General features: G+C 44.9%; 1 protein-coding gene across 1 annotated transcript in view; it reads left to right on the top strand.

Annotated features, from left to right (window-relative positions):
• The window catches only part of PNPLA2 (patatin like domain 2, triacylglycerol lipase), a 33759-nt gene extending 8132 nt beyond the window's left edge, over positions 1 to 25627 (top strand). Inside the window, 9 exon segments of the mRNA XM_073554374.1 lie at positions 15740 to 15972; positions 16302 to 16367; positions 18687 to 18896; positions 20208 to 20268; positions 20706 to 20867; positions 20992 to 21124; positions 21208 to 21330; positions 22839 to 23073; positions 23075 to 25627. Of these exon segments, the coding sequence (XP_073410475.1) occupies positions 15740 to 15972; positions 16302 to 16367; positions 18687 to 18896; positions 20208 to 20268; positions 20706 to 20867; positions 20992 to 21124; positions 21208 to 21330; positions 22839 to 23073; positions 23075 to 23131 (1280 nt within the window). The 3' untranslated portion in view covers positions 23132 to 25627.
• The last annotated feature ends 1457 nt before the right edge of the window (positions 25628 to 27084 follow it).

The following is a 27084-nucleotide window of genomic DNA, read 5'->3' as shown; positions in this document are numbered from 1 at the left end:
GCTGTATTTTGATACCCTTTTACTATAGCCAGGGTTAAGTTTTCAGCTATTTGGTCATATCCTAAAGAACCACTATAGCACAGAGGGGCTAGCTTCTGATCCGCATCAGTCCTCTATTGTCCGGTGGGCCTTTCTTCCACCACTACTGTTGGGTTTTTAACCTGCTATTTTTAAAGTCACTGACCCAGTTATCTCTCCAGTATGGTCCTGAGGCTATGGTCTAGGTTTCAGTTACAACAGCCGTAGGGCAGGTGCAAACTACCGTATTTTCGTCCCAAATGCGATCCAACCAAACATCAATTCACCCTTGCATCAATGTTCTGTGGGACCATGCACAGATGGATATTTACCCTTCTGTGCATCATCTTGCATATTGACTCTTGCAATTATTGGTGTTGAAAGTTAAGCCTCCTGTAGACTAAGGCTACTTTCACACATCAGGCTTTCGGCGTCAGGCGCGATCCGGCGTCGCGCCGGATCCGGCAAATATTTCATAAAACCGGATGTGACGGATCCGTTTTTCTGCCGGATCCGTCTTGACAGATAAAACCGGATCCGTCTCATCCGGTTCATCTGTTTTTCGACGGATTACGCCGGATCCGGTTTTTAAAAACACCCCTTGTGGCCTTCCGAACGGGATTGGCTACTGGAAAACTATATATAGCGTGTTCCTACAGCCCTTCTTTGACAGGTTGTAGAGGAGGAAGAGCAAGTTACTGGCGAAGATGGATGTTGTCATTGGAAATATTTTGAAGAATTTGGCGGATTTTACAGCGGAGGCGAATCGTTTGAGGGTGATTGTTCTGGAGAAGGAGAGAGCGAGACAGCAGTGCATCAGGCATCGTAGACGACGTTTGTGGATCCACCCCATCACAGCCAAGAGAATGACGCGTGGGGTCTATTCTACACTCTGCATGGACCTTCGACGAAACCCGGATAAATTTTTTGGATATGTTCAGATGAAAAATGGAGAATTTTGATTACTTGGTGGAGCGCATTGCACACCTCATAAGAAAAGCAGACACCTATTGCCGCTTCTGTTTCACCCGCAGAGCGTCTGATGGTGACTTTAAGGTAAGCCACATGTATTGGATATGCTCGCATCAGAGCACACTTTCACTGCAATCTTGTTGGTGGTAGTTTGCAGCTCCAAGTGTTATAGCTCAGTTTTGGTATGTAATGCTGTGATTTTAAACTAATTGTTTTTTAATTCCCCACAGATTTCTTGCAACTGGAGAATCCCTTTCGTCACTGCATTTCCAGTACAGACTCGGGATTTCCACCATATCTGGAATTGTGAAGTACACATGCCGTGCACTGTGGGACTCCTTGGCTGAAGAGTTTTTACCAGAGCCCACAACAGAGAGTTGGATTGAAATTTCAGAAAAGTTTCAACAGATATGTCAGTTTCTGAACTGCTTGGGCGCTGTGGACGGGAAACATATCCGCATTGTAAAGCCAGCCAGATCGGGATTGGAATATTTCAATTACAAGAAATATTTTTCAATTGTCCTCATGGCCATCGCTGACGCGGAATACAAATTTATTGCGGTTGATATTGGGGCCTATGGCCGCTCTAATGACTCTCAAGTTTTCAAACTGTCTGCCATGGGGCGTAAACTGTATGGAAACACCTTCCAGTTCCCACCCCCTAGACCGCTGCTGCAAACATCTGGTCCACCTATGCCATTTGTCTGTGTAGGGGATGAAGCCTTCCAGCTGTCAGAACACCTTTTGAAACCGTACTCTAGCAGAGGATTGTCAAGAACAAAATGCATTTTTAATTACCGCCTCACAAGAGCAAGAAGAATGGTTGAATGTACCTTTGGTATTCTGACAGCCAAATGGCGGGTCCTATTGACTGCGATCAACCTCAAGACAGAAACTGGACGAGGTGATCAAAGCTTTCGTGGTACTCCACAATTTTGTTAGCTGCAAGGAACCCATTTCCATTGAGGACACCTCTGAAGAAACCACCTTGCAAGATTACCATGACATTACCACTAGAAGTTCTGTGACGGTTTCAGTAATGAGGGACAATTTTGCACTATACTTTATGTCACCTCAAGGCAGAGTACACTGGCAGGATGACAGAGTGTGAAAGATTTGTGCCCTAACCAAACTTGTGTACCTTCTGTACCAACAGTATATAACTTGGCCAACTTTGGTTGGCAAATCTTGTCATGGTCTTACTATTTTTAGCTTTAGGCCACAGGTGTGTACCTGGTTGTGTTTTATGCAAAGTATTTCACCTTGTAACAAAAGTTGTGTACATTGTTAGGAAATCACCAACAATAAACACAACTTTTTAGGTGAAATACTTTGCTTCAAACACAACCAGGAACACAACTGTGGCAAAAAGCTAACATTTACCCACAGTTATATACCTAGTTTTGAATACCTTCTTACCTTTTAAATACCCTGTATTTAACCTTTTTGGCCGCAGAAAGAAATGACAGACAACCAGTGTAAAATAATTTAAGTGTAAAATTAACTTTTATTGAAAAATGTTTTTTTTAGTAACTGTTTTTAAATTTTAATAAACTTGTTTAATAAAGCTTTGATACCATAAAACTGGTCATTTTTATTAAAATACACACATATTATAAATCTGTGTAGTGTGGGGTGGAAATACTGCTGGAGGGGCTGCCGGGACACTTCGACACTGGGATCGTGGTGGGGAAGGAACAGTTAAGGTACTGTCACACTTAGCGATGTACCAGCGATCCCGACCAGCGATATGACGCGGTCAGGATCACTGGTACATCGCTAAGTGGTCGCTAGTGAGCTGCCAAATAGGCAGATCTCACTAGTGACATCGCTGGGGACGGGGATCGCTACTTACCTGTCACACCAGGCGATCCTGCGTCCTCCCGCCCGGCTCCACGCGTCGCTCGTCCTCACAGCAGGAAGCGCCACAGGAAGCGCCACAGGAAGCTGACGACGAGAAACAGTCCTGAACGTTCTCACGCGATCAGCGATAACCAGCGGGGGAGCCGGTCGCTGGTAAGTATCAGACACAGAGATATCGCTAGCAATATCGCTATAACGTCACTAGTTATAGCGATATTGCTAGCGATATCTCTTAGTGTGACATGCCCTTTAGAGGTGAAGGTGTGGAAAAAGCTACAGAATGGGTGGACATGTGGGAGGCAGAAGAGGTGGTGGGCGGTGGAGTGGAGGGTTGGGCAGGGACTGTAGGAGAAGATGATGTTGATGGCAAGTTGTATGGGGAAGGAGTTTGGTACGGGGCAGGTTGCTGGTACTGGGGAGGTGGCTGGTATGTAATAGGAGGGGGAGGACGGAAAGTGGCTGGAGGGGGTGCAGGTGGAGGAACTACTGGGGTGGGAGGAGGAGGTTGGGAGGTAACTTGCTGGAGAGCACCGTGGCACGAATGCATTACATGCATCTGCTGGGTAGGAGATAGTGTTGCCATGCGCTCCACAACAGACCTGAAAAAGGTGTGGTTTGGCGAAGATCTTGCTTCTGAATGCATGGTTTGCAGAAGTGTCTTCACCTCCAGAATGCTGGAGTTGATCTGCTGAAAGCCTGTGGAGATTTGCTCTGACAAGACATTTAGACAGTTCTGGAAAGATGCATTCAGATGCAAGAACTCTGGCGCATAAGTCTTTTCCTGACCCCTCTGCCGCTGCCGCCCAGTACCCGCAGGTGTACTAGAGGTGGCAGGGGCAGAAGGGTGGGGTAAAGGGAAAGCGATCTCCTCACCAGCAGCTTCATGTAATGTAGGCGGCCACGATGCCCCTGTGCTGGTGGATGGGACAGATGGGTCGAATGTGTGGGAAGGCTGGGAAGGTGCAGATGTACCGGGGCGGTCGAAGTGTCCCTCGGTGCCGGTCTCCTCAGGGATCGCCTCAGAAGGGTCCAATCGTGCAGGCTCCCGAGTGCTGCTCACCGTGCTGTGGAATAAAGAGAAAAAAAACAAAGTGACATGGCATGGCCCTGGCTGAAAAAAAATTGTTACATCTAAACATTTTTTTTTTTCACACGTGGTGTGTAATATTTACCTTCTGGTGAGCATTGTTTCCCGGAGGAAGGACAGGGCTCGTGCGTACTTGTACTTGCTCCTGCGTCCTCCAGATCCACTCGGGGCCCGCATCTCTTTATTGAACTCCTTCTTGAAACGATCCCTCACAGACCGCCACCGCTTCACAATTCTCTCCCCTGAAACGAGAAAGGACAAAGTGGTTAGTATACAACATCAGTGTTTCCCAAACTCCAGTCCTCATGGTCCCCAGGGGTCATGTTTTCAGGATTTCCATAGTAAATAGAAATCCTGAACACATGATCCGTGGGGACCACGAGGACTGGAGTTCGGGAAACACTGGTTTACATCAAGCAACCGGTACTGTATATACTTACGCTCTTTAATCTGGGCCCGAACATCGAGGTCCTCCCAGCGGCCCACAAGGAGCGAACAGATTTCCTCCCAGAGTCGTAGGGTAACGATCAGGTCAGCATGGCGGCGGTCAGCCATATTCCATAGCGGCTCCCTTTCTCTGACGAGATCGATGAGGTGGTCCACATCGATTCCTCCATCCTCACCATCAGAGTCGGGAGCACGCTGTGAAGGCTGTTAAAGAAAAAGACAAAAATAACATAATTAGCCTCCACAAAAGAAACAAAATAAAAAGTGCAAAAATATTTATACTTACACGCTGGTGACCGCCGCGTTGCTGTCGCCGACGACCCTGGGAGGCACTGTGAGGACCTCTTGGCCGAGCACCAGATTGGGAAGACTAGAGAAGAAAACAAAAAATGTTATGTCTTTGGATGTAGGCATTTGTTTGCTGTGTGTGGTCTGCAGAACATTGTTTTCTATGTGTTGTGTGTAGTGTGATGTGTTTCTGCGTTTGATGCCAAAAACTTACCAATTGTGAGCCCACTCCAGGTGTCTGTCCACCCCTTCCTTCTTCTTCTGGGAGCTCCTCTTCATCTTGTGATTCCTGTTTTGAAATAAAAGCCAATGAATAGACATATATTACAGAGATGATGGATTTTGGAAATAAAAACTTACCGTCAAACGCTGACGATGCGAGGGAGGGCTCCCAGAAGATGTGCTGTCCTGTTGATGGCCAGACTCCATGCCTGTGGGTGGTGTTACAGCTGCTACCAGTGCTGCTGCTGCTGCATCTCTTGGGCGGCTGTTGAATAAAGAGAAACAAAGGGCCAATGAATATCTTGATATTCCATGGCCCTAGTTTGGAGGAATGGGGGATTTGATTACCGTCTCTCATCTGCTGCTGGACTCCCCTCCTCAGCATGTTCCATTTGCTGCTCCATTTGGCGTGGTGGTGGTGCTGATGGTGCTGCAGTGGTCTCCTGCCTTCTCCTGCGCCTGGTTGCTGTCTTGGGTGGCATGTTGGGTTGTGGCTGAGGGTCCCACTGTCTTGCTCTTATATATGTCTTGTGGGCAGAGCTACTGAGCATGCTCAGACCAAAAAAACCGGATCCGGCGCATTGCGGCGCTCATAGGCTTTCATTGTGTGAAAAAGCCGGACGCGCCGGATCCGGCGTGTCCGGCTTTTTCACCGGAGACAAAAAACGTTACAGTAGCCGTTTTTTCCAGACGCCGGATTGCAACACATTGCCGGATCCGGCGAAAACCGGATGAAACGCATGGCCATCCGGCGCAAATGCAAGTCAATGGCGGGGAAACCGGATCCGGCATTGCATTTCACCGGATCCGGTTTTTGTCAAAAGCGCCGGATCGTGCCTGACGGCGAAAACCTGATGTGTGAAAGAGGCCTAAGACTACAGTAAAGAAGTGAATGGAAAGTAGGGAGTTGCAGTGAAAACTTCAGTGTTTTGAGAAGCATGTGATTTCTTGGCTCCATAGTAGCAGCTGAGAATGGCATTGTGACCCTGCGGTATGATCAGCAGGGGGCGGCAGCACGTGTGGTTGGGACACGTGAATTCTGTCAACTCTCTAGAACACCATGTTTTGGAACAAGCAGTGTTGCACCATTTGACGGAACTGAAAATCAGGGAATGTAACTACCTACTGTACTGGGTCTATAAGAGCATGGATTTTATTAACCTTATGTTCTCCAGGATATGGAATGAAAATATATATTCTGTTAATCTGAGGGCGTTTTTGTTAATGTTCAGTAATGAGTTACAAGATGTATCTACCAAACTTTAGAAGCAAAGTCCATGTGACAGCGACGGCCATAAGCGTCAGTCTCCTATATACGAAGCACAAACTACTATGTACATACGTAATCGTCATATTCTGAAAATTTATCTCCGGTATGTTCAAAGTGCTTCTGGGTCATGTTAGGATTAACTCAGGGTTCAGCATTTATGATGTGTAAATGTACAAAACATCATATAAAAGTGCTCCTTTTATTATGCTCCATATCATAATTACAAGTTATGTAGTCAGAACCTCTCCATTATCTGGATGGTCTGTTCCAAAACCTGAATGACTTTTCCTGAAGTGTGTTGCACTTCAACAAAATGCGTCTCATGAAACTATCTACTTAATTAATCTTCTGAATTTGATGTCTTCAATGATCAGTAGTGCGAACAAGTCCACAAAATCCCTTCTGGTTTCTAATGCAGACGATGGGGAGAGCTGTGAATATGTAACATGGGCCAAGGTTAAGAAGACAATGGTAGAATGATGCTGGTAGGACCAGGATTCTCTCTTCACCTGGCATTCTTTCTCTTGTGGCATTTTCAGGACTATCCCCACACTCTTTCAGGGGTGGATCTACAATGTTCCTCACTGATGGATCTTCCTAGTCCCATGCCTGAGGTGAGACAACATGCCAGCTAAAGAATTCTAGCTAAGGTGGACTACCCATTGCCAAACCCTCTCTATGCTTAATCAATGCCTCTTTGGCTCTTCTTTCACTTCACTGTAGCTCTGACCTGTTATTTAACCTTCCGTTAAATAACCAGAAGGCGTGATTCCTTCCTAAGCCACTCCTGCGCGGTGCTCTCTTCAGACATCTTCAACATTCCCCATTAACCTGTTCAGCAATCACACATGACTTGGTTCTGACATAACATGGTAACAGAATGCATGAAACTAGACCTTTTATAGAAAGTTCATGGTCACCACACCCATCGTAACAAACTGGCTAGCTATAGGTTGACCTCTTCATTTCTGGAAGGTTGCGCCAAGCAACCTTTGTGGTTATTGTTGCATTCACTCTTTCGGAGCTGGATTCTGAAGTGACCATAGACTGCAACACCCTAATGCCATGTAAGCCTGCCAGTGTAAGGGTCGGCCAGGACCGTAGTCATGGCCGAGGACTCCGGGGCAACGGTGTCCTGGCCTCCCCTCGCATAGACATGATCGCTTCCTGTCAGCATACCTGCAGCTCCATTCTTCTCAGGGGCTTTCTGTAATGCGCTGCAGGTTCTCATCAGATGATGTGGAACAAAGTCACAGTCCTGTTCAACTTTAACAACAACAGCTTTACTCATTTTTGTACTCGGCACATCCATTTTCTTTACAGCAGCTACCTCAGATTCCACACTGCACAATTCTGTCACTTTCCCTATGCTCTCACTGTCTTCCTTCAGCATATCTCCGGGATGTCCCTTTCAGCATCCGGTCTGTCCAGCTTCACCATTTTTGGGAGTTCCCTGTCTGTTTCGCCCCAGACAAAGGTGTCTGCATGTAGCAAGCTGCCTCTTAAGGAGTGATCTGTGCTGTTGTACCGCTGCCAACTCTCACTACCATGTGTAGTGTACTCATCTATACTGCTATGTTCTGTGCTGCTGTGAACTGTGCGGCTGTGATCTGCGCTGCTGTGTTGTCATCTGTGGCCCTCAGGCCCTGGATGGCTGGGCTCATGTCTTTAAGGTGACAGAGCTGACTGCCCTCAGCCAGAAAAGAAAGCAGCCGTCAGCACATTCAGAATGGAAATGTACGCTCCCAGTCCAAGGACCCAATTGGACATAAAAAATCCAGAGAAATAACGTAGAGGAGCAGCATCCAATCCGGGTGAAAAAATGTACAAAAGTTTATTCTGCCATTAAAAAGACATACAACATTTCGGCCACAATTGGTCTTGAAAACTTGAATACTTGAGAGAGACCAATTGTGGTTGAAACATTGTATGTCTTTTTAATGGCAGAATAAATGTTTGTACTATTTTTTTTTTTTTTTTTTTTCCTCCCAGATTGGATGCTGCTTCTCTACGTTAGAGCTGACTGCCCTGTCAGGGTGCTCCCGCCCAACTGATTCAAATCTCAGCTGTTCCTCAGCTTAACGGACGTTGGCTCCTCCTACTTTAACTATTTTCAGGTTGAGTATGCGCTCCACCCACATCTAGTGGCCTAATTGGGGTACTACGCTTTCCCCACAACTAAACAGTAGTTATACATAGCATTAACATAAATATACACACAATGGTAATGCACATGAACATGTACCAGTAAAATACAAGAAAGAGTTAAAAGATGGACCAGTAGCATTTTCCATTACCTTACACCTGTACGGTTGTCCTGCCCCTAGTACAACTCCATGAGGTTAGCAGTTCTGCCTCTTCCCCATGTCTTTTTTGTTGATGCCATATTTGCGCCGTCACCTTTCATCTTGAGTGTTTCAAGAATCTTCTTGTTCTATACGACATGCAGGATTTCTCGACGCTTTGAGACTTGTACAGTTTTTCTATATCTGTCACGATCACGTGGGTTCTATTTACATCGCTCTCCTGAATTCCTGAGGTAGGCAGTGGGGAGGAGGTTAATAAATAACAAGCATACCTCTAAAATGAGGCATTCTTCTGTCAAATGAGCAGAGGCACTTCGGTCCTATTTCTGTTATCTCGCCTTTAGGCATACAGTACTGTGGTGCCAAATATCCAGTTTATGAAAACGTTGTACTGTGTTTATATCAGAGGCTGAGAATACACTTATAGCGGGACTGGACAGATCCAAAATTCCAGCCTCTATAATGGCAGTCATGGACAAAAGTGTTGGCTGTTGGCACCCTTGAAATAGTCCCAGAAAATAATTGCAGTTACACATCTTTTGTTGTAAACCTTTTTTATTTCCTTTTGGGTGTATTGGAACACACAAGGGGGGGGGACGGACAAATTGGACATAATTTTACACACAAACCCCAAAATGGTCGGACAAAATAGTTGGCACCCTCAACTTAAGTATTTTACTTGCATGCCCTTTTAAGTATATGCAATCAATTGCTTCTTACACCTCTCAACTGGAATTTTGGACCACTCTTCTTTTGCAGACTGCTCCGGGTCTCTCATATTTGAAGGCTCCTTCTCCCAACAGTAACTTTAATCTCTCCACAGGTGTTCAATGGGGATTTAGATCCGGATTCATTGCTGCCTCTTCAGAATTCTCCAGCGCTTTGTTTCCTTCCGTTTCTGGGTGCTGCTTGAAGTATGATTGGGCTCCTTGTCCTGCTGCAAGACCAGGGTACAAACCAGTTTTCTGACACTGAGCACTACATTGTGACCTAAAATTATTTGGTAATCTTCAGATTTCATGATGCCTTGCACAGCAAAAGAAACCCAAAACATCTTTAAACCTCCACCATATTTGACAGTAGGTACGGTGTTTTCTTCGTAGGTCTCATTCTGTTTTTGTTAAACATTAAAATGATGTGCTTTACCAAAAAGCTCTATATTGGGCTCATCTGTCTACAAGACTTTCCCAGAAGGATTTTCGCTTACTTGCGTAAATTTTTGGGAAAACTGCAAAATTATTTATTTTTTTTTTTTTTTGTCAGCGGTGAGGTCCTCCTAGGTCTGCTGCAGTAGCATTTCATTCAAATCTTGACTGATGGTTCGCACTGACGCTGATGCACTCTGAGCCTGTGTACAGCTTAAATTTCTTTGGGGTTGCTTACTCACCATCCAGACTATCCTGCGTTGCAACCTTTCATCAATTTTTCTCTGCCACCCTCGTCCAGGGAGATTAGCTATAGTCCCATGGGTTGTAAACATCTTGCTTATGTTGTGCACCATGGACAAAGGAACATCAAGATCTCTGGAGATGGACTTTGTAACCTTGAGATTTGATATGTTGCAATTTTTTTTTTTTTTTTTTCTCCTCTCCTTCTCCCCTCCTTTCCTCCTTTCTCTTCCTACCCAGGACCCACTCGGAGCTACAGTGAAGATCTGCAGGCATATTACTCTTTGGATGCCCTGCAGTGGCATTTTTCTTAAAATAATTTTTTTTTTTTTTTTTTTGTCCCTGGTTGAAGGTTGCATGTGACTTTAATGTCCCATGTCTTATAACTTTCCCAGCCCCACCCCCCAATTCTAATGGCCTTCATGAGGGTTATCAAGGCAATATGTTTGTAATATGGACATTGTAGAATGATATACGTCACCTAACAGTTGGAGCAGAAATCGGACAACTGCACTTGCTTGTTTTTTTTTGTTTTTTTTTTTGTTTTTTTTTTTTCCCCATTATGAGCCGCAGCATCTGCAGATCTGAATTATGGGCTAAAGTGGGCTGAAAATATAGTCGCTGTTCCTAATGGATTCAATGTACTAAGGGTTAATTCACCATAAGCAGAGCTGACTCTGATGGGGAGAGCAGGGATGTAAAGTTGTCCGGAGACACTGTGGCTGGCGCTCTGTACGTGAGCTGTAGACTGGATCCTGCTCTTGTGTATGCCGTTTGCTCCTGGCACTCTGCCAGCACACTTGGACTTTCTTGGAACTGTTTCCTAGAAATGTTTATGGGGCAGGATTCCCCCCCCCCTCCTCCTGGAATAAGGACCTTTACCTTGCATACGGCTCTGAATTGGGTTTTCCTATTGCCTTTATATACAATGACGTTAGCTATTTATAGGTTTTATTTTTTTTAATCCATATTCTATTCGTGTGGATACAGTGCTGATGAGACTGCATATTCATACTATTCCTCATAACACTGCAATATGCAAGTTCTCGAGAATGAAAATCTGTTAATAAAAGGGGTTAGTTGTCTCATGCTGTATCTTCAGGAGCCGTGCTCCCTCTGCCCCCTGGGTTCCTGCTTGCTGTTGGATGCTGAAAGTTTGGAAAAGTTGCATGATTGCACCAGTGGCCTGACCTGCACGTTCCTTAATGCTGCAAGAAGAGATGGATTTGCCTCTAAGGATCGCTAGGACACTTCAGCTTCAGAGTAGAGCTTGTAAGTGCAATGCCCCTTCCCTAGGAGACCAGCCACTGCTGATGGTCCAGAGGTGGCCGGTAACTTGGGCAAGAAGCCGTAAACTATAGACTCAAAGTACGCTGCTCAAGATCAGATTTTACATTACAAGTAAAGTTAACAGAATAGCATGTTCATCCGCAGTGGGGTCATCCGGGCCCTCGTTGTGGAGATACTAAGTGATTTGGTTGGTTTCCATCTAAAGAGGTGGCAGCCTACAAAATGCAAGTGTTCTATGTACCAGTAATAGCCCTTTACCATTATAGCTGCTGGATATCTCTAGGCCTTGTTCACACTGCTGTTGTCCTGTACTACAGTACACTGTGTTTATTCTCTGGCACTTGCAGGTTTTTCCTAAATATCCCAGAGCTTATCCTGCAGATTACTTCTCCACCATGTCCCGTATGATGCTCTGTCACAGGGGCCAGCGCTGGAAAGCTGCCTGCCCTCTGCTCACACATGGAGCGGTGCCAGTTCCCTAGCATAGCACATTGCTAGCTGGGCGTACAGGGTACACTATTAAAACCTTCTTTGGCAAGTTTAACTCATTGACAACCAACAATTTGGCATATAGTCCGGTCACATCGGCATGTTTACTCTATTTGACACTTTGTGGGATTGTTTCGGGTGGTCCATGTGTGTATATTTCAGCAAATCAACAACCCTTCATCTCTACTTTTTCACTTGTTTTGGACCTTCCTCTTGTTTGTAACACGTGTTGGCCACCATGTTTCCTCACTTGGGCGTTTACCGCTGGAAGAAAACCATACTGTAGTTTTCTATGGGGATTATGTGGTCTACCTGGCTCAGTGGCTAATACACTATGGAACTGTAAGGAACAAAAATATTGACACCTAACATTACACCTTCACGAGCTTCTATGACCTTCCATTCTGCATCCCTAGGGATCAATACGGGTTTGGTACATCCCTCACTCTTTCCCCTTCTCAACTATAACAAACTTCAGGCATGGCTTTCTACAAGACTTTTCCATTCATTCAGAGAAATGTTTGCGGTCAGACCCTGCTTTTTGGAGGTGAGGGCTGGGCTCACAATCTCTAGTTTATCCCCCAAGGTGTTGGATGGGGTTGAGGTCCAGGCTCTCATGTTCTTCTACATACCCCCCCCCCCAACTATGTATATGTGACTCGCCCCCAGAGGCCGTGGGGTACTCAGAGCCGGGCCCGTTGATTTCTATGGGAGATGTCACAGTGGCAGTGACCCGGCAGTACCTCTGTGGCGACTGGGCACAATCTTGCTAGAACCAAAAAGGACAATGAGACCAAATGAACCTGACTTTAAGGACAAGCGGTACGTCCCTGAACTTTCTTGTTCGTAGAGTGTAGATCCATGGCCTTAATCCTCTTTGTCACTCGTGTCATTCCTGCGGTGATAAAAGTCCCTTCACATGATGGGACATCGGCCATATGACTGTTGGAAAGGGCAGCCCACATTGCAGAGTTGTCACATTTTACAGCTGCTCTTAGGATGAGGACACTGCTGGCCTTCAGCCTCATGAACAAGTCCAGGCCTGTTATACAATGAGGTGTCACTGTGAGCTCTCGGAGATGCACAACAAGCTCGCCCAACAAGTTTTTATAAGGGCCACTTATAGATGTTCTAGATATTCCTGATGTGGACCATAGCTTTTTTTGGGACGTCATTCTTTTTACCGTTTTTGCATCTGTGTGTCTTAAGTTTGCCTTTCTGCATTTTACTAAATGGGACTTATTTGCAAACTTTATATAGAACTGTTGCTCATGGCAACCAATCACAGCTTGGCAAATCTTCTTTTAAACAGCTCTGGTGAAATGAGATGCTTAGTGACTGGTTGCTATGGGCAACACAGGCAGTGTAACCTGTTGTGGTCAAAGATGTGCCTATGAAGGATATAGATATATATTTTTTTTTACCTATGCGGATTGGACGTGGCTGCATACATGCATACATTTTTTTTTTATTTTTTTATTTTTATTTTTTATGAAAATCTAGAAGTTAAATTCTCCCTTTTTAGAGCATGTTGTGATCACTCAACTGAAGCCATAAATGTTTAAGGCATGGATCAGAGATTCCTCTGATCTTGGTCATTAGACCACTAATCACACTTTAGGGTAGTATGAGAGCCTCAAGTAGATGTGCAGCTATTGACCATCTCTCCTTTGGCTGTTGCAGAAGTGTCTGAGATGGGATAGTTAATTAAAAAGACAACAGGTTAAACCAGGATTTTGGCTTCTTTACTACAGGCGCAGATGGCATTCCTGCCAACGCTCAGGCCTCTTTCGGACGTTAGACGTCCTTGTTTTCACACGTGCCAGTTAACCTTGCATACATAATCCCATTCAAGTGAATGGGTCTGTGCACATGCAGTTTGTGTCTGTGGGCAAAATGCCCTGGTGTATGGTGTGGGTTTCTTTTTTTTTTTGGGGAAAAAAAAATCTAATTTTACTCTTGCATAATTCTCAATGTTGTCCCTTGATCGCAGGTAAAACAAAGGATAATTATGTGATCTGTCTTCAGCACCCGGTGCCTGAACAGCACTAACTGTGCTGGCTTTCCTCAGGCGGCGATATGCTTGACACTGATGCAGCTGTAGGGTTGCTGGGCCGGACTGGGGGGTGGTCCCTCTTTTACCGCGCAGAGACGTAACAGACAATTTGGAGGTAGGTTTCGGGTGCAACAGGTCCAAGTTTTATTCTCTCCACCTGACGGCCTCTCAGCACACCGCAATTCTCTTCAAGGCCCTCCGATTACAATACACATTACACACCGTACTGTTCACCAGGGATGTATATGTATGTACTGTCACTTTCCACTTATTGACGCTCCTGACAGGTCCGTCACTGTGGCCGCCTTAGGCCCGTAAACCAACAGTAATTTTACTGGTCAGACGTCTTCCTCAATACGGTATGTTTTATCTCTGTACCTCGTCTATATTGCGGTCTTCGTGTCACCACCCCCCCTGACTTTCTCTCTCCTCAGTCCCCCTGACTGGGTTGTCCTCATCCCTTGAGCTCCCCCTGGGGACTGGAACTTTCTGGAACCCTCCTGTCAAATTTATATCTTTCCTGGTTCCCTCTAACTCTGCCCCCCATGACCAACAGTTTCTTAAGCCCTAAGCTGATGTCAAGTCCTATGCTCACACTCCTCCCTGCCCTCTAATGGTCAACACAAGGTACTGCACGTCCACTACACTTTCCTAGCTGTTTCCCCACTGTAATAACTGACACCTGTCTAAACTGTGCAAACCTTCCTTTCTCTATTCTGACAAGTCTGTCCGTCAGGTCACCTTCCCTACACAGCACACAGTTACCATACTTATGAAATGACCCTCGGCTCCTGCTCTGCTGTGAGTGGGAGTGGAGTGTTAGCTCTGTGCTCAGATCCTCTCGCATCAGAATCCCAGCACAGCTGCAGAGGAGAAGGTAATTTGTTAAATATTTTAGGCAGTCCCTGTATGTGTTGTGGCTGTCGCACAGCCGTCAGACACGCAGCCACGGGGACTCTAACCTATCTTTCAAGCACGCCGAAGATACTCGGTTAGCTCCCGAGTGTGCTCAGATAATAACACCTTTTCTGAACACCTTCGCTCCTCTGTCGTAAAGGCAGATCATTGATGGCCGTTGTGTATCCCGGCTGCACCTTCCTTACTTTGTATCTCCTCCTCTTTGGGTTCTATAGGTTTTCAGTGACTTAAAACTTTCTGTTGATCCTGAATATATTTATACACTGTGTTGCATTGGAAATTCTTATATTCAATAATTTTTCTTTTTTGTCAGTGGCTTTTTAAGCCACTGGCATTAAAGAGGAAGTTTTGGATTTTATCCTGCTATTTGGCTGGGTATTCTGTTTTCCTGTAAATATTTGTGATGGCTCCTAAGACTTTTCTTTTATAAATCCTCCACTTGTTCGCACATATGACTAGAATGACGTATGACTAAAAATCTGTTGCGGTGTTCCACACCCCTCTATAATAAATACAGACCATTAGCGCTATTGTGTAAGGGATAAACTTCCTCAAAGAGGGAACTTGTTGAAAATAGGGCAGTTACAGAACATTCTATTCCCCCCCCCCACACCCGAGAAAATGTGTGAAGTATGCAAAAGTTCCCAATGTCAACATGAGTTTTATCGTAATAAGAGCACATTTCCAGAAAGTGCTACTTATGCCGAAACCTCGGTGTAGTTTGCCAAGCCCATTGTGAACTCTTCACTTGGTGTTTTTCACCATTGAGCATTTATCCCGGAAACAACAAGTCGTTTTCTGCCTTCCATGATGAACCTCGGATCTCCAGTAAATATCCGCACCAGAGTTGTCAGACAGCTGCTCCCTCGTGGGTTGTCACCATGCTGTCCCTAAAGGGCAAATCGGCTGCTCAAAAACCAGACGACATTTTCCTCTTATCCATCTAGATAATTTGAAGACAACGCATGTGGGAGCTGTCGTGGTGGCCATCTTAGTTGTCCCTCTCATGTAATTAGAGTATCTCATAACCACTTTTAGAGATGTTATTTCAATGTCCAGTTATGGAGTATTTGGGTAATGTAGGTTTAAAACGTGTGCACTGAATGCAACGCTTTTACCTCCTAGGAGAGGCAGGTGCGAACATCATTGAGGTCTCAAAGGAGGCGAGGAAGCGGTTCCTGGGTCCCCTGCATCCATCATTTAATCTGGTGAAGATTATTCGGAATTGCCTATACAAGACCTTGCCGGATGATGCACATGAGCGCTCTTGTGGAAGACTGGGGATATCCCTGACCCGAGTGTCTGATGGGGAGAACGTGTTGCTGACTCAGTTCAACACCAAAGAGGAGTTGATACAGGTAATAGATGGAGTCACCACAGACAGGAAACCGCAGAACACGTGTACGGTTGACAGATGTTTCAGTGAGGCCTAAATCATACTTCCATGTTGAAAATGTAGCTATAAAGGGTATTGGGCTGTGTGCACAAGGTCCTACATTGGAGTATAGTTACACTGTAAGGCGCCCTGGCACTTAGTATTAATACTTCTGTGGCAATTTAGGAACATACAGGGCCTGTGCTTGTCTGATGTTTACACCAAACCTAGGCAGTGTGCCTTATGTAGTGGTTCCAACAAGAAGCCTTCCGGTGTAACATTGGCCAATGTGTCCTGTTTTTTGTTTTTCAGGCCTGTGTATGCAGCACGTTTATACCTGTATACTGTGGACTTATCCCTCCGTGTCTACAGGGAGTGGTGAGTATACACCATGCTGTGTCTTTATGGGACGCTCCAATAAATGTACTCTGCCCCAGAGCTGTGGAGTCGGTGTAAAATGGTCCAACTCCTAAAATATAATAATTTGGGTACAGTAGTACAATGAAGGATGTGCTGTAAATGTCTTCATAATCTGGGAAAGTTCTGAAATATCCTATAAATGTTTGTTCTGTTCCTGATCTAGACTATTAGTGGAGATGAATCTGTGCTGCACTTTATGTACATGCTCAGTAGTGACCAGTGCTGTGGGGTCATAGATGAGATGAATCTGTGCTGCACTTTATTTACCTGCTCAGTAGTGACCAGTGCTGTGGAGTCATAGATGAGATGAATCTGTGCTGCACTTTATTTACCTGCTCAGTAGTGACCAGTGCTGTGGGGTCATAGATGAGATGAATCTGTGCTGCACTTTATTTACCTGCTCAGTAGTGACCAGTGCTGTGGAGTCATAGATGAGATGAATCTGTGCTGCACTTTATGTACATGCTCAGTAGTGACCAGTGCTGTGGAGTCATAGATGAGATGAATCTGTGCTGCACTTTATGTACATGCTCAGTAGTGACCATTGCTGTGGGGTCGTAGTGGAGATGAATCTGTGCTGCACTTTATGTACATGCTCAGTAGTGACCAGTGCTGGGGAGTCATAGATGAGATGAATCTGTGCTGCACTTTATGCACATGCTCAGTAGTGACCAGTGCTGTGGAGTCATAGATGAGATGAATCTGTGCTGCACTTTATGTACATGCTCAGTAGTGACCATTGCTGTGGGGTCGTAGTGGAGATGAATCTGTGCTGCACTTTATGTACATGCTCAGTAGTGACCAGTGCTGTGGGGTCATAGATGAGATGAATCTGTGCTGCACTTTATGCACATGCTCAGTAGTGACCAGTGCTGTGGAGTCATAGATGAGATGAATCTGTGCTGCACTTTATGTACATGCTCAGTAGTGACCAGTGCTGTGGGGTCGTAGTGGATATGAATCTGTGCTGCACTTTATGTACATGCTCAGTAGTGACCAGTGCTGTGGGGTCGTAGTGGATATGAATCTGTGCTGCACTTTATGCACATGCTCAGTAGTGACCAGTGCTGTGGGGTCATAGATGAGATGAATCTGTGCTGCACTTTATGTACATGCTCAGTAGTGACCAGTGCTGTGGGGTCGTAGTGGATATGAATCTGTGCTGCACTTTATGTACATGCTCAGTAGTGACCAGTGCTGGGGAGTCAGGTAAATGTTGGAGGTTTGGCTTAAGGACTCCACAGCTCTGCTCAAAAGAAGTCCAGCCGGTGCCGGACATGGCACTCTGATGTAGAATGTTATTGAAGAGACCATATGCAGCAATGGGGCACATGGGTGTTGCCAGCCACTACCCCCTACTTTGAGAGCACCTTTGGCAAAAGCATTATTACATCAGATGTCGCTGAATGCAGGGCGCAGACTAACTGATATTAGATGGGACACTTGGCGGCTGGATTTCATCGTGCGTCTTGCCCCATGTCACTGGTAAAATGTCAGAGGGCAATGACCCAGTTAAAAGCGAATTGGTTACATCACAGCTTGTGATTATTGGGACGCTGCAAGTATAGTGTGAACATGGCCACCCCGGCTCCATTACTGCGCCATGCTGTTCATGGTTCTGTGCACTGATGATGGAAACTTAGTATGGCAAGGTTGCTTCATCATTTGTGCGCCAGCCATTATTATGGTCATGTCTATCGAATGCCACATTAAGGGGGTAAGTCTCTTTGCATGAGATGGACGCTGTATCTTTCAGTCTTTGTGTTGGGGGGGGGGGGGGTAAAAATGGTATCTCCAGGGTGAATTGAGATTTACACGGGTAGATGATACTGTCCAGGATTTAATAGTGCTCTCCCTGGGTGGATATAGAATATAACTTTTTCTCAAACGGGTTCTCGCTGTCTTTTGGGGTGCACCTGCTTGCCAGGAGGGCGACATGCTCATGGTGACAGGTTTGGCCCAGCAGCCTCGTAGCTCAGACTGTGTGCTCTTCAATCCTGCTAGCTTGGGTGGCTTTGCCTCTGTGGCACAGGAGGAGCGTGGGAGCACTGAATTGGCACTTGGTCTAGCTACAGAGCAGCACTTACAAGCAACCCCTTTAAGTTGTAGATCACCTGTGGGTGGACGGGGTATTGGTATACATACACCCTGTACTTGGCACGTAAAGTATGAGTGCTGGCAGCGACCATTGATGGGTCAGAAGGTAGAGTTGCAGCATTTTCATGGCTGAAAGTTTACAGATGTACTAACTTCTAACCAGTTTCCTCCTTGTTTCAGAGGTACGTTGATGGTGGGATTTCTGATAACCTCCCCCAGTATGAGCTGAAGAACACCATTACCGTCTCTCCCTTCTCCGGTGAGAGTGACATCTGTCCCCGTGATGGCTGCACCAACATCCACGAGCTCAGAGTCACCAACACAAGCATCCAGTTTAACCTCAGTAACTTGTACCGACTGTCCAAAGCCTTGTTTCCTCCAGAACCACAGGTACTGGGACACTGATCAGACCATCCGTGCCATGTCGTGTATCTGGTGCATGCAGCTGGTTGGGCTGAAAGGGGTTGATCACCATGTTGGTAGGTTTTCACTTGGTGTGGACGCGGTTATTCAACCCTTATTTCATAAAATTCCTTGTGGTTGACTAGCGAGTGTCAGAATTAAGACAGGAGTACATGTGAGACCTTAGTAATCTGTTAGCCCAAACTTTCCTGACTGTAACGGCCCCATAATTGTGTAATGGCCCCATTGCACAAGACCATAATTACTGAATCAATGTCTAAAGTTGCTGGGAAACAAGTGTCCAAAGTGCTCATTCTTTGGGTGTGAGTACTTTTAAGCAGACTAAACCCTCTAAATCTGCAGGACATCGCCCTGTCTGAACCAGGTGATGTCCTTCTGATAATACGATCGCTCGGTCCATACAATCTAATGTTGGCAGTTTTTCTGTATAAAGAACCGCTGATCGGTGGTCTTCTAATAGCCTGGATCTGCCTGTGTACAGGGGCATAAGGCAATGTGGCCAGAACCCTGGCTTTGGTGACACTTCATTGCAGGCCTGTACTGCCACCTAGTGGTGGAAAAGGGGTAACTTTGATTCCTCTTGTAAATTGTAAGAGTCACATTAAAAGAGGTTTATACTAAATGTCCTCTACTTTTTGACATTTTAGCAAGTGAAGGCTTCTTTGCAGAATTTTTTTTTTTTTTTTTTTTTTGCAGCTATAAATTTACAAGACTATTTAATTTCCCTTGTTACAGAATTCCATAAAAAATCGGATGCTACACCATGGCTCTATATGGCATTAAGTACGGTTATGTGAACGAGCCTCTATGGTGGAACAATGCAGACGCTGTCTTCGGCTCTGTGCTGGCTCTTCAGCTCTGGGCCCTATAGTTACACGTCTTGGGATTATGTTAGTATGCCCAGTAATCTTCCTCTACAACTGAAGCAACAGAAAACCATTGACAAGTTGTGCAGGCAGCACTTTTGTGCTTCGGATCTTCTGATTTCAGCTGTTTATTCACATTCTCTCTCACACACACACACCTCTCCACTAAGCAAAAAATGAACACTTTTCAAATGCTAGGAAAAGCAAATGGCTATAGGATGATTGCTGGGCATTTAAACTTGTTCTTACTCGGGCATTGTAACTGATTCTCAGATTGACTGACCCATGTATCAGGCATGTTCTGTGCATTGGCTTCCATTTTGAGGAGCACCACTCTACGAGATGACGTTCTGATGCCGTTTATTTCTTTTTACTTGTGTAGATCTATTTAATCCTATATTTACTTCTGTAGGTTTTGAAAGATATGTGCAAGCAGGGATACAGGGACGCTTTACACTTCTTAAAAAAGAATGGTGCGTATAACCTCTCATTGGTGTGGTTTTTTAACGTATCAAGTAATAAAATTTTTATTACTAGACTATGTATAAACCTCGGTACCATTTTGCTTTCAGATAAGCCCCCTATTAAATCTGCCATGACTACCTCTTAGGTTGGGGCTTTTCTCAGTCTGACTGCTCGAACTGTAAAGAACCCTTTCTTATGATCATGCCTAAACCCATGAGCTCGGTACTGATGGCAATAAATGCTGTCATCAAAAATCCTAGATTATCTATGCGCCTTTTTTCCCAATTTTTGGATGTTTAAATAAGTCATTGTTACTTTTTAACCACCATTACACCACCCCCCCCCCCCCCCCAAAAAAAAAAAAAAAAGTAGTCATTTAATTGGTAAATTTAAGTTGAGCCGAGAATAACTGAAATCCCTCGGGTTTCATTTTTGATTACCATAGGGCTGCTGAACCGGCCGCGGGTCATGAGGTACCTGGCCCTGCCAGCACCTGCCAATGAAGACGGAGAGGGTAGTGAACGGGAGGATCAGGTGGCAGAGAGCGCTGCAGCCGAAGAGGCCGAACAGCATGTGTTTGAGCATCTTCCCCAGAGACTGAACCAAGGTAAGACTCTTACTATATTCCATGTGTTGGATGTGTCCATACACGATAAAGACGTTCCTGCCCCATATTGTCCCATCCTTCTTGGATCACAGACCTCTCACGATCTCCTTCCTTCCCTGCTTAGCTCTTCTGGAGGCTTGTACTGAGAAGCGTAGCATGTACCTCTCCATCGCCAACCTGCTGCCTGTACGTCTGGCATCAGCATTAATGCTGCCATACACTTTACCACTGGAGTCCGCCTTATCCTTCACCGTCAGGTATGATAAAGATTAAGGAGTTAAACCTGCCATCACTGTGGATGTTCATGTTTAAGACATTCAAATTTCCTGTTCTGTTTCAGGATCCTGGAATGGCTTCCTGACGTCCCAGAGGATATCCGATGGATTAAGGAACAGACCCGAAAAGTGTGTCGCTATGTCCTGAGGAAGGTGAAGAAGAAGCTGGGGAGCCAAATATCTGCCAGGTACATACTTGTGTAGCTATTGTAAATCCTGGAACTAAAGATCTTCACATACGTCACATTCATGCAACTTGTCCTTTTAAAGGGTTGCCTTCTTTGAAAACTTTATCATGGGCTGTGACGGCTTGCTTAAAAAAAAAAAAAAAAAAAACAATGGACCTTGCAACCCTGTTAATATTGAACCCTTTTTTTGTGTGGAATTAAAGTAACTTTAATGTGGAGAGCATTGACATGGACAACCCTTTCACAAAAAGTAGAGGGTCATCAGCTGGCTGCCCCAGCGAACAGCTGATGTTTGCCGAGGATCTAGTCGTTTCCCTGTGGTGGCCATTTAGAGAAACAACTGACCATGTAATACACAGACTCCCTTGAGTCCACCAGATGACGAGGAGTTCACACAGAGCAGATAAAACGTAACTTTTATTGAAAATGTAAAAATAACCTAAATGGTATATAACATGGTGGTGTCCTCAATTTCTAGAGTGATCTAGAATTGACAAGATGCACTAAGTCTCCCCAAATGTGATGTAATACAATCATAAAATCAAGTTGTCGGTCTCGACGCGTTTTGTTGCTCTGATTAGAACAACTCATTGAGAGACACAAGGTGATAAAAGATGGAGAGAACAAGCCATAAAAGCAATACAAGGCCTTGCGATTTGCAGATAATAAAGTCTCTGCATTGAGATCTCCAGTTAGGTGGATGTGAATACAAACTCTGGTCCATGGCCTAAAAATTTGCAGGCTTTGCCTGTCCCACATCTAAAAGTCCCTTTAAGGGAGCATTGATTCAGCCAGGTGGCCTTGGGTTTCTCAGGCATAAGATAACTAAATCAGTCCTGATTGCTACCCCATCGGTAGGTGACCGAGGTGCGTTCAGTAAATATCTTTCCGATATCCTTGTCCTAGAGGAGCAGGGATGATCATGGATACGGTTGTGAAATGGCAAGGAGAAGCCATAGATATAGGAGGTCAGATAATTGAGCAATAGGGGTGAAGGTGTATTAGTGATAAGAAGCAACATCTACCCAATAGATCTTAGTGCAGGCATGGAAGCAATGCTTGGCGTTTGTTACCCTTGCGCTCGTGTGTGTGATGTTTTGAACAAGTTATGTTTTATCATCACTTTTCAGTGAGCCCTATCAGTGATGGCCCACACAGAGCAGCTGTCTGTTATGGCGCATGGAAGAGGTGTCCCCTCCACTATGTCCTAGGTCTTCACTGGCCTTTCACATTGAGCGGTCCTCTTGGGTTGTGGGGGGGGTGGAGGTCACCAATCTGAAAGTCTAGGTGAGGGGGGTCCAAAAAGAACTAATTCAGACATTATCCTGACAAAGCCGTGTTCCTCCAGCTTTATCATGGGTGTAATATTGAAGGGATGCTTCGTCTTTCACATCAACTTCTTCGTGATGGAATATATTTACCAATTTAACTGCAAGAAAATTCTATAGAATTTTTATATTTTGTAGTGTTGAAGACCACTGCCCTTACTCTGCTTTGTTTTGTTTCAGGCTTTACTACCATTTGGAGCTGCGGAGATCGCAGAGCCTACCTGTTCCACTGGTTTTTGGCAGCAGCGAGGCTTTACCCAGGTGGATTAGGAGTAGTTCCTCCTTAATGGACATGGTGCAAAAATGGGAGGACTATCAAAGGCACTTGATGCCTGGACTCTTCTGTATTAACGTTGACATGCAGGCTACGCTCTACCACCATCAGCAGCCACAAAAGCCCCAGATCTCCATTGACCCCCAACAGCCTTCTTATGGTGGAGGCAGCCAAAGCTGATGTGTCCAAGAGCTCGTGAAAACCAGCGCTCTAGAAGATTGCCGCTGACTAGAACCAGTTAATGTTTGGTATAGGACCTTATGTCCAAGTGATGATGGGGGGGCATGGTCTCATACATGTATAATACATGCTACTCCCGTCTGACCAGCTCCATAGTGGGATGCGCATGTCGACTCTCTAGAGCTTGTATAACGAATGGATAAGGATGGATGCACCAGACCGGGATACTCCTGAGTAGTATGGAGTAGCAGTGTTATTGAAAGGAGAGAATAGGAAAAATTATACTTTTGTAAGTAGAGGAATGAAAACTGCAAGTGATGCAAAAAGGTAGGTTCTACATATACCTGACCCGTCATCCATAAATTGCCCTAGATCAGCTTCTCCTCTCCATTCACAGAAACTTGTACAAAATAATAAAAAAAAAAATCAGTTTTTAATGATTAATACCATACAGACCACGTATGGTATAGACAACCATGCAGCTGCCTGGTCCTAGTCCTCACTTCCTGGGCGGCTGCCTATATGTCTCATGTCACAGGGTGAATATTGAGTTAGAGTATTTTCTAGAATCTATATCTTATACAAGATGGAAGCGGAACGTAGAACCTGGAGCGGGGAAGGGTGGGAAGAGCTACTCAACCAAAATACTGAGCAGAATACACTTGTAGGATTTCCAGAGCATCCTTTGTGGTTATAGTCATGGGTAGCTGATTATTTCACCAACTTAATACAGTTTACTACTTTATTTATAGGATTGTACCAACTATGAAGTATATTGAATTCAGTTTAATATCTTTTGATCAGTAGAGTGGAAAAAAATTAATTCAATGAATAGTTTGTAGTAGCGACTGCCGGGGGGGGGGGGGGGGGGGGCCTCTCCCCGCTGTGGAAGGAGTACAGGGGGAGTACCCCGATGTAACCATAAAGGAAGGGATTGTATGTGATTTATTGACTGGAAGTATGTGTGCAGCATTTGGGGATAAAGGGGAAGAGCAAATGTAATACGAATCCAGCTTTGCTCTTCTCTCATTCACAAGGGGCTAATGTTCAGTCTGGGTAGCTCAATACAGGGACCGGGCAGCAGGACGTCCTGCTCATGCTCCTGGCCTACAGCGCCACCTAACTAATGCACTAGTTGTGGAGATTTTAGTAAGGCCACGTTCACACAATCAATGTTTTACATCCGTATTTGTAAGCCAAAACCAGGAGAAAAATGCTGAAGTGGTGACATGTCCCTATTATGCTTTTCCTCTGATTGTTCCACTCCTGGTTTTGACTTGCAAATACTGATGTGAAACACTGACTGTGTGTAATAAGTACTGAGGTTGGCAAAGTTAGTATGATGTTCCACTGGTTTTTAACTTAATTTTTATTAATTTTTTTTTTTTTTTTGGGGGGGGGGTGTTTCTCTGCTGAAAACTTCCCTTTTTATTTTTTTTGCCATTTTGAGAGTTTAATGTAACCTACCAATGCAATGCTACAGATTCTCAACTAGCTCAAAGGAAGGTGAGGTTTATGGCTTCTCTAATCAGCCAAACTGTTTTCAGCTGTGCTAACCTACTTGCACAAGGGTATTCTAACCATCCATTAGCCTTCTTACACAGTTAGCAAACACAAAGTACCATAAGAACCCTGGAGTGATTGTTGGAAATGGGCCTCTATACACCTATGAAGACATTGCATTACAAACCAGACGTTTGCAGCTAGAATAGTAATTTACCACATTAACAATGTATAGTGTATTTCTGAATCATTTAATGTTAGCTTCATTGGAAAAAACTTCTTTTCTTTCAAAAATAAGGAAATTTCTAAGTGACCCTAAACTTTTGAATGGTCGTGTGTAATATATATAAATTATTTTTTTTTTCTTTTATGAACACAAATTTTTGTTCTGGGCAAACATATACAGTACATCAATTTTTGTGCAGCATCACTTACCTCCCTGGGTCCAGAACTGAATCCCTTACCGCTGCTTTGTCTTTCTGGCTGCAGCAAAGATGTCATTGTTGACAGTGCTGCAGCCATTCACTGCGTCGCTGAACCTCTTGGCTGTGGTGTGTATGTGACTGCTGCAGCCAAACAGACCTGGGCAGCGGTGGAACGCAGCACTGAATGTGCAGAGGGAAAGCCATGTTCAGTGTGTGGCACAACATTTTCTAAGAGGACGACTCCTTGAAGCTGCTTCTACAAATCAGATCCATGGTACTGCTGATCAACATCATTAAAATGCTTTTGGTTCTTATAACTTTTGTATTTAGGTCCCATGTGTCAGACTTTAGTGTTGCTAGTTGGCAGTGATCACCTTTTCTCAGCCCATTACTGCAAGATACAGTCTGACATTAATCCTGATGCATCTGTGCAGACGGTAAATTTGCCCTTTTGTTGTGTTATGTTTGTACATAGACCTGGCATTTACTGCACTTTGTTATTTCTGGCCTGCACTGACTGCTGGTAACATGTAACCATAACTGCTTTATACATGTATATAAATAAAAGGATTTATGATTGCATAAGATGGCGGTGTCTGAGTTGTCTCTGGCTGTCTGTATGTACCCTGGCGGCACGTGTGCACACTGCAGCTACATGCAAATGAGAGCCCTGCCTACAGTGGGTGTGGCTTTCAGAATGCTTTCTAATTGGTTGCACCAAACCACATGATCATGAACAAGCAAGTTATCAGTCGTGTTGCATAATCGGCAGATTTTCTGCTTTCTCATACTGTTGCTCTCCATTAACAAGTTTATATGTAAACCTCGTCCACCATATGTGCAAAGTTCTCCGTACAGGAGCCCTCGTCACAAATGTGAATGCAGTCTATGGGAAATTTAGCCCCTTCTGGTCCTTGCTGCAGGCAGATGCTTGTGCCAAGTGCCCATGATAAGTATTTGGTGATTTGTTTTCCTACTTATGCTACTTCTTGGGCATATGAGACTTTCTTTAGCTGTCAGCTACTCTGCTCGAACAGTATGTAAATCATAGTGCACTATGTGGGTTCATTTTTATTGCAACTTCCCCATGGATCTGAAAGGGATGCAGAAAATCTGCATGTTAAAAAAAAAAAAAAAAAAGTGTCTATGCATGACTTTTTAGCAAGGCTTTGCAAAAAAAAAAAAAATTGGCGTACAAAAATAACGCTGTGGAAAGCAAAGAGCACATGGCTGGATTGGTTCACTTGGTTTTCTATTGCATTTAGTTGGTGCAGTGTTACACACCGTCCTGGATCCCTGCTTTGCTCCTCTCGCACCGGTCCTCTAGATTCTGCTGTGCACCATGTCGGACTTTGCAGACGGCCCAGCGTGCTCCCACATGGGCATCTGCCCAGGCCTGTATAAGGTCTACCAAGATGCACACCTGTGTATTGTTTAACACTTCAGTGTTCCCAGACTTTCTACACCTTGACTTGCTCCGCTGCTGTCAGCAGTCTCCTGGACGTCTCTCACCTGCCTGAGTTTACCAGCATCCTGCCTCCCCTTCGGGAGGTCTCCTGGACATCTCCCGCCTGTCTGCGGTTCTCTGCACTTCTCCAGTTTGCCTATCGCTTCTAGTCCCTCAGGTGAGACACAGACCGCTATCTGCTGCACAGACACCAGTGTGCCCACCTGGACCTTGGGCTTGGTGAATCGGATCCGCCTCACCTGGTGCATAACATGCAAAAAAATCTGGATCAAAAATACACCAAGTATTCATCATGGGAACTTGGCCTAAGGCTATGTGCACACTGCATCTTTTCCACACAGATTATAGGGCTTTTTTTGGCAGATTACACCTGTAAAGTGATCATAATGCATAGCATTGTCAAAGACATTGCGGTGTACATGTCTTGTCTGATGTCACATGTTTTAACCGCTTCAGGGTTTGGAAACCCTGAAGCGGTTAAGTGACGTACTCATTCTATGAGCAACTGTCAAGAGGAAAGCTTGAGAGTTTCAGATTAAAAGACACCATGCCGGAACTGCTGCGTGAACAGTGGCA

The sequence above is a fragment of the Dendrobates tinctorius genome, unplaced genomic scaffold (assembly GCF_039654945.1).
Source record: "Dendrobates tinctorius isolate UK_male_01 unplaced genomic scaffold, ASM3965494v1 ptg000211l, whole genome shotgun sequence".
Taxonomy (NCBI): domain Eukaryota; kingdom Metazoa; phylum Chordata; class Amphibia; order Anura; family Dendrobatidae; genus Dendrobates; species Dendrobates tinctorius.
Note: the sequence above shows the minus strand (reverse complement) of the source record. Positions and strands in the feature narration are given on the sequence as shown.